We start from the raw sequence: 7,998 nt of genomic DNA on the forward strand, positions 1-7,998 counted from the left end.
CTAAATAGTCCACTCCAGTCCAACATGTAAACGGAGTGTTTCCTTTTGCTCTACAAACTAAGCACCAACTATTGTATGACTTTAAATGACAATAGAAAAGTTTCTGTGGAGTTAAAAAAAATTCTAACCGTCAGATCCAAATTTAAGCAGCCCATGCCATTGTGTAAAAATAATTAAAAAGCCCAGATTTAATTTATCTTAGGGAAGCCCTGTGTGAGTCCCTTTTAAAAAAATGAAGCTCATTTATGAATAGCTGCCAATTGATAAATGGATCAATTCTGCTGTGATGGCATATCACGTAATTAGCTATTAAGGCTGTTAAAAATCACCAGGGACTACAGAAGCAATCTATGGCTGGAGAAGAAGATGAGGGGGAAAAAGGGTCCTTTTCGGGGAAGTTAATGAAATTGGTTCCACATGTGTCAACTTTCAATAAAAATGAGATGTGTGCCGTTTAAAAGGTTATTAGGGAGAAGGTCATGCGCGACTCTCAGTCGGAAGGACATTAATACGCTGCACTTTTTGGGGGGCATTTTCATTTTCATTATTAGTCATTAAACACATACAGGACTCAATATTACTAAACTGTTAAACAGCAGCCAATAATTGATCAAAGGAAGGACTGCTTTTGTGTATTAAAAAAAACATCCTAAAAAATTATCTGCTGCTTTTAACACTTTGTCTTAGTATTAGGAACTGCACATTGTAGTCCAAGACCACTGCAAATTACAACCACAATATGCATCCATCCATGTTTTACGCTTTCCTCATCATTTAACCTAACATGCTTGAAAGTCAGTAGGGGCAAGGACTTGTTATCAAAAATGGATGGAAATTGTTTGATATCCAACTTCTCCCACCAGATGTCAAATAGGAAAGGTGCAAGTTGACTTGACAAATGAAGGCACCCCACTTCTTTTGCCTAAAGTCCGTTTGGATTGCTTCTAACTCACAGGCCACCATATAGAAAATAGATGGATGGAACCCACTTCTCTCGTAAGTGTCAAATCACTCTCGTGCCATTTATGGGAAATAACTGGAATTATTTGCTATCCCATTTCTCTTACCCAAAATGCCTGGAAATGTTCTATTTATTGAAAAAGGGTGGAAATTTGATAACCAGCTTCTCTTGTTAAAAGTCAACTGGATAGATTGCTCCAGCCCACTTGTTACCCTAATGTGTACACACCGTAATGGATGGATGGAAGGATGATAGTATAGGGTAGACCCCACTTCTCTCGCCAAAATTCTACAGTACTACTATCAAAAATGAATGTAAATGATAAAATCACTATCACCAAAAAAGACTGGATTTTTATCCAAGGTTCTCGTACTGTCTCACTTTAAGGTGTACCTAATATTTTGACCGGCGTTCCATGATTCCGAACTTGCCCGAGCAAAGCTCCCATATTGCCCGAGCCTGGTTCAGCACCATGGAGAGTTCTCCGGCTCGGCACACAAACCACACAAAATGTCACCCGGCTGTGAGAATGAACACGAAACACGGGCTCACCTGTGTCTGCTGGCCGCCGCCCGGTCCGTCCGCCGCGGTGGCCGCCGGTCTGTCGAAGACCCGGTCCCGGTACAATGACCACAGGCCGACGTTGGGGAGAAAGAGGAGAGCCGCGATGAGCAGCCCGGCGAACTGCAGCAGCCGCTTCTCCTTCCGCCTCATCTCTCCGGGAGAAGAACAACAAGCCGAGGGAACGGCGCGGCGGCGGCCGTGCGGAAGTCAGCAAGCCCCGGCTGACTGTCTGGCTGCTCTCCCTTCTCTCTTCTCCTCCCACCCTCCTCCTCCTCCTCCGCGGACAACTTTCACACTAAAGCCATACGCCAACGCGCAGCGATTTCAAAGTAATAGGCGCTCGGAAGAACACGTCACTTCTGGTAGTGTTTTCCACAATAATAGCAATTTACGAATTTATTTTAAAACGTAAAAAAAAAAAACTAGCTTCTTAAAGAATTCCCTCAACCGAATGCGAACTTGTTGCTTTTGTTTATTTTGAGCTTTCCGCTTGATGCATGTATATGACGTAATCGTTTTTCCTAGTGTTTTTTTTTTAATGGTTTAATTAGTTAATAAGTTTAAGTTGAAATAGCTGGCTTCGAGCAGTAGGTGAGGTACACCCTAAACTGGTTGCCAGCCAATCGCAGATTATATATGTATATATATATATATATATATATATATATATATATATATATATATTCTGTTTTAGTGGACTAAAGTCTAAAATGTGCAATGTATAAATCAATATATTTAAAATAAATAGTATTTTTTCCCCCATGTTGGTGGTGGCCATTATCTATGTGAACTGATTAACTGAATTGATTAAAGTGTATATAAAAGACAAGTTAAAATAAATATAGTGTACAGCACCACCTGTTGCTGTGGCATAAACCTGACAGAATTTTGTGAATTTGTGACTTTAAATGTGATGCTGTGGGTGGAGATTTCTTTATTTATTATATTATATTTATTTTTAGAATTTGTATATATTACTACAATTATTTACAATATATCATATTTTTTTTTTTTTTTTTTTTTTTTTTTTTTTTTTTTTTTTTTTTTTTCTTCTTCTTATTAAAAGAGCTCAGTATTGTTCATTCGGAAATGTCATCATCATTGCTCTTTTTTTTTTTTTTTTTTTTTTTTTTTTTTTTAAATATATATATATATATATATATACACATATATACATACATATATACATATATACATACATACATACATACTTTTTTTTTTTTTTTTTTTTGTGTGTGTGGGTGAGTATGTGTGTGTGCGTGCGTGCGTGCGTGTGTTTGTTAGCTCACCAGAAAACCTATTAGAAAAAAAAAAATCTTATACCGTTCACCTAAATCGAACACCAGGAGACCCGAGGGGACCGAAGAAAACCAAGGAAGGTGAAATCCAGCACCGACCAGACACCCCCCACCAGAACTCCTCCCCAGCCCAAGAAACATCCAGACCCCAACAAATCCAAAAAACATAAAGTCAGGGAGGCCTCAAGAGACCAACGGAGAGACCGAGAAAAGGAAGGAAGGACAGACGAAGCCGCGTGAGATCCGAGACACCAGCCTCCACCGATTCAATAACCTGAGGAGGAAACAGATTGTGTCTGAGTTTCGGTAGATGCTGGTGTGGTGGATCTGGCATGCATGAAAATCTCCACCAAAGAGGGGAGCCGTCGACCCCCGCCGGAACAGAGCAAGCGCAACACCTCAGGGCCCCCCAGGCCGCGGCAGCGCCAAAGGACGACCCCCGGGCCCCACCAGGGCCACCGGCCGGAGAGCAAACCCAGGAGCAGGAGCGCCCCCCGCCCCAACACGGCCCGCGCCCCCGGCCCAACGCAGCAGGACGGGGCACTGCAGGCCCACCAGGCACCCCACCGGCCCCCAACCCCCGCCCCCCCACCACCCCCCGCCCCCCATCCACCCCCCGCCACCCACCCCAACCCAGCCCCAGCCGCCCCCATGCCCCCAATCCCCCAGACACCCCCCACCCCCAGCACCCCCCCACCCCGCAACCCCCACCACCGCCCCCCCCCAACAAAGCCGCCCCCCCCCCCCGACCCCACCCCGACCAACCGGCAGCCCCCCAACCCCCGACCCCCAGCCCCCGGGGACCACCCGCACCCAGGCACCGGCGCCGAAGAGGGGCCGGACAGCGGAGCGGAGAGGGCAGCCGCGCCCACCCCACCCCCCGCCGTGTGGAAGGACGGAACACCGGGGGCAGAAGGGGGAGATGGGGGCACCGGAGGGCGGCCGACACCCCCGAACCCCAGGCCCAGCGGGGGAAGGCCCCGGTCGTCACCCCAGCGTTCTTTGTGAAAATTAACCCCTGTTACTGAGTCCGCCAGCTCGCGGACTGGCGAACTCTACCCCTAAACCGTGAATGTGACCCCACCCAGTGTATATACAAGTGTGTGTGTGTGGTGCATTAAAATTAGGAGCAGGTGAACCGGAGCCGATGGAAATGATATTCCCACGCTCCGATCCACCCGCCACCCAAGCATGTTGCTGAGTGTATGTGGTGCATTAAAAAAAATAGATAGGGCGGGGGGGGGGGGGGGTGGCGACACGGACAGGGGACCGCAGCACTGCTCTATACTGCGGCCCCCAACCGATGGCACCCCCACAGGCCCCCAAGCCCCCCCCCCACCCACAAGTTGTGTGGTGTATTAAAATTGGAGGGGAGTTGTAGGGTGAAGACGGTGTTTCCACCCTACCCCACCCCCCAAAGTGTGTTATGTGCCCTATATGTCTATAAAAGTGTATTGTGCAAACCTAGTGTAGTGAGTTAAGAGGTGTGACCAGCGGGGCCCCCCCCAACCGGGCGGGGGCAGGAGGCGCACCGGCCCACCAAGCCCCCACCCACCCCACCAGGACCCCGGCGGGCATATGGGACCCGTCCGGCGGGGCGATAGGGCTCGCCCCCCGGATACTGGGTCCCGCCCGAATATATCATATTTAACCACATACTTTATGCAGTGTATGTAGCAATATTTTACTATGTTGGTGGACGACCAAAACTCTGCACACTTATGTATACAATAAAGTAGAAATAATAATTACGTAAAAAAACAAAATCAAAATAAGACGGATTTGAATAGGTAGGTTTTTGTGACATTTTATATTTTACAGTCATTAAAATGAATGCATTCTTTCTCCTGCATGTTGCTCACATTTCCTTGCTTCGTCATGCCTTTTTTATTGCGAAGGATTGCACACAGCTTTTCCGCCGGTTTCCTGTTGCTCAGTCATGCTTGATGTCGTTAAATTTAAGTAGAGTGAGTACACCGTGAGGCGTATATGCAAGCCAAAGACAGTCAATCAATCAATAAATCAATTAGTCATTCACCCATCAAGTCAATAATGGCCAGTGTTTCCTCATTTTTTCATGATTTCCATCCGAAGCCTACGGTCATAAATCCCAGAGCCCCGTTCCCAGACTCATCCATAATTCATGCCACTGGAGACACCGAACCGATTGAATTGTCACAACCGGGAGGGCCGGTGATAAAGCTTATTTCCCCGCTGGCCGTCCAGAGGTCCAGATTAGGCGGGGTGAGGCGTTCGCCGGCGTGCGTGTTGCGCGTGTGCGGTTGATTGCCTCGGATTTGAAAGGAGCCTCGATTATGAATGGGGATTTGTTAGCGTGTCAGAGGGGGCAAATGGGCTGCCGCTTGAGACAATGATGGATCATCACAGGGCGTTTACTGGGGGCGAGGGGTCAAGTTTTCAGCTTTGCCATACAATGTATAGGGCACAACCCCAATTATTTTATGCCCAGCGAATGCATAAATCTCAGAGTGTTTACATTCCAGAAGTTTAGACTACTCCGTATTTTCTCCCAAGTGTAAGGCATTTATTAGGTAGGAGGCTCTAAGTGCTCATCTACTCAATTACTGACAGTAACAGTCATCTGATAACCACTTCTCCTCTTCAACCAGTTTAGAAAAAAAGTTGACATATATTTGAGGTGAGACATTATTTATTCAAATGGAGGTACTCAGCAATTAAAGGGGTCGTGACGTTTATAAGAGCAGTAGACACTATTGAATCAAGGCCTGATTAGTCTTTAATTGTGTACCAACTTTACACTTCTACTCTTTACTGTGGTAAAGACATCCAGAGCGACACACGGCTGAAAAGGGAAGGGTTTATTTGAAAAGGGAAGTGTTTATTTGAGGTGAGGATTTATTTACACGGACAGTGTACCCAGTGAGGATTTGGGGCTATTAGAGTGGAAGTCACTACTTGAGCAGCATCTAATTAGCCTTTGATTGTCACCTTTGCTCTCCAGGCAGTTTGTGTTGCGGTAAAGATGTCCAGGGTGGCACACATTGGAAAAGGGAAGGGTTTATTTGAGGAAGGCGCTGAATTATTCTAGTAAATGTACCCCAGGATTAATTCAGGAGTCTACTTATTAGACCATAGGCTACTATTTTAGAAAGATTAAGTCTCTGATCGCTCTACAGCTTTGCAGATGCCAGCTCTACTCTCCAAGCAACAGTCGCTCATGGAAAAAGGTTTATTTGAGGTAAGGTGTTGATTTATTCCAGCGTAAAATTAAATGTGTCTGCATGTGTCTCTTTTGTACCAGTTTGGAATGTAAATTCTAGCCATCGTTCTGTCTACCTGGAAGCAATGTAACTCACGTAACATCTTTTCAGATGGCGTGTCACGCCTCCAAACTAGTGCAGTGGAGAAGAAGGCTAAAATCCTCATTTAATTGGTCAAATGACAGGGAAGTGTTGATTTACTAGTGGAAGAACATGGCGTCATTGTGAACATTGCACACTGAACTGGCTTCCAATACAAACATGGCCCACCGCTGTTTGGGAAACTACTGTGTTTTTTAATTGAGCCGAATGACCGTTTGCTGAGCATTACCGCTGGCTCTGTTACGCTTAAGATAAAGCAAATGAATGGGGCTAATTAAACGTTAGCCACATAACGAGCCGGTGGCTAACAAACCTTCCTGAGAGTGGACACCGTGCTGTACATTTCCCTCCAGCTTCCGACTCATTACGTGCTAAATGGCGACCTGAGCAGCAACTGGTACTGAGGCTTTTATTACCATCGTTATTATGATCATCACTTTTAGCTCTAAACGCGCCAAATAATCCTGTTTTGTGTGTGTGTGTAGCCAGTTTAGTATTAACGTGTGGATATTTTCTGTCCATTTTCTGTCCGCCCTATGGAATTTCAAATAACCCATGAATAAAATACTGAAACATGCACTTGCTGTGTAATTTATAGTAAAAGTGATTCCAAAATATTATCTAAAATATCAAATAGCACTTGAGCACCCCTTATAATGGCTTTTTTTCTCTGGCCACTCCCTCCTAATGCACAACTCAATGTCTGTGGCGGCCGTGGCTCAGGGTGTAGAGACGGTCATTCAGTAACCAAAAGGTCGGCTGTTCAATCCCCACTCTCCCCAAGTCATGTGTCGTTGTGTCCTTGGGCAAGACAGTTCACACACATTGCCTCCAGTGCTACTCACACTGATGCATGAATGGGACCGTTGTTTGGTGGTGGTTGGAGGTGCCATAGGCACACACTGCCCCAGGGCAGCCTGCCCCAGGGCAGCTGTGGCTCCTAAAGCCACCACCAGCGTGAGAAAGTGTGAGTGCATGATTAACTCATTCACTGCCATTGATGACTATAGACGTCAAAAATTCATTTGAACTATTTCTATAAGTTTAAAAATGTTCCTACTTTTGTTAACAAGAGTATAAAAACTTGGAATTTTTTTATTGTACATTTTGAACAGATATAAAATGTGTAATTAATCATGACTTAACTATTGAAGTCATGTGATTAATTACAATTAAAAATTGTAATTGCCTGACGCGATAAAAAAGAAAAGAAAATGAGTTAATGTCTCCATTCCATTATAAAGCGTCTTTGAGTGTCTACAAAACCGCAATATAAATCCATCAGACTTATAAATTATTCATCATTATTAGATTAAATAACTTTGAAATGAATTTTGGGGTATTATGTTGTTGATATGTCTTGTAATTGTTAATACATTGCTTTTAGACATATTTACAACATAATCAAACACAAATAACAGTAATTATGAGCTATGGTTGTCAACATACACACAACCTGTTAGCGAACACCTTTGTAGTCATCTCGAGCAGTGGTCCCCAATCTTTTTTCCACCATGGACCGGGTTCATACAAGTCCACAACTTTCACGGACCGGCAACACAGTGAGTTGGCGGAGGGGACGGATGCTTGGCTGTTCAGCGGCTGATTAATAAAAGGCTACAACAACAAACGCAAATCCACTATGTATTTTTATGTACCTGTACTAACAGCACAAACACCATAACAACGGTAACAACAACGCTTTAATATGGTGAGGTCACTATGGTATTGCTTATGAATGATACGAGCAACACAAAAACTGAGGTATTTTGTAGATATACCAATAAATGTGAATCCACATTTTTATGTAACATATTAGTAGCGCCCTCCT

General features: G+C 44.7%; 1 protein-coding gene across 2 annotated transcripts in view; it reads right to left on the bottom strand.

Annotated features, from left to right (window-relative positions):
• Positions 1–1,824, bottom strand: part of LOC147160536 (polypeptide N-acetylgalactosaminyltransferase 10-like) — a 31,384-nt gene extending 29,560 nt beyond the window's left edge. Inside the window, exon 1 of one of the 2 annotated variants that reach the window (XR_015090387.1) lies at positions 1,514–1,823. Coding sequence is in view for 1 of the 2 variants with exons in the window: in XM_086057750.1 (XP_085913876.1) it covers positions 1,514–1,675 (162 nt within the window). In the remaining variant the exon portion in view is untranslated. Of the gene's footprint in view, positions 1–1,513 lie in introns of both variants that reach the window. The other variant, XM_086057750.1, reaches the window with a different exon arrangement.
• Positions 1,825–7,998: the final 6,174 nt, after the last annotated feature.

The sequence above is a fragment of the Leptonotus elevatus genome, chromosome 16 (assembly GCF_054856555.1).
Source record: "Leptonotus elevatus isolate MCC_2025b chromosome 16, RoL_Lele_1.0, whole genome shotgun sequence".
In the NCBI taxonomy this organism is placed as follows: domain Eukaryota; kingdom Metazoa; phylum Chordata; class Actinopteri; order Syngnathiformes; family Syngnathidae; genus Leptonotus; species Leptonotus elevatus.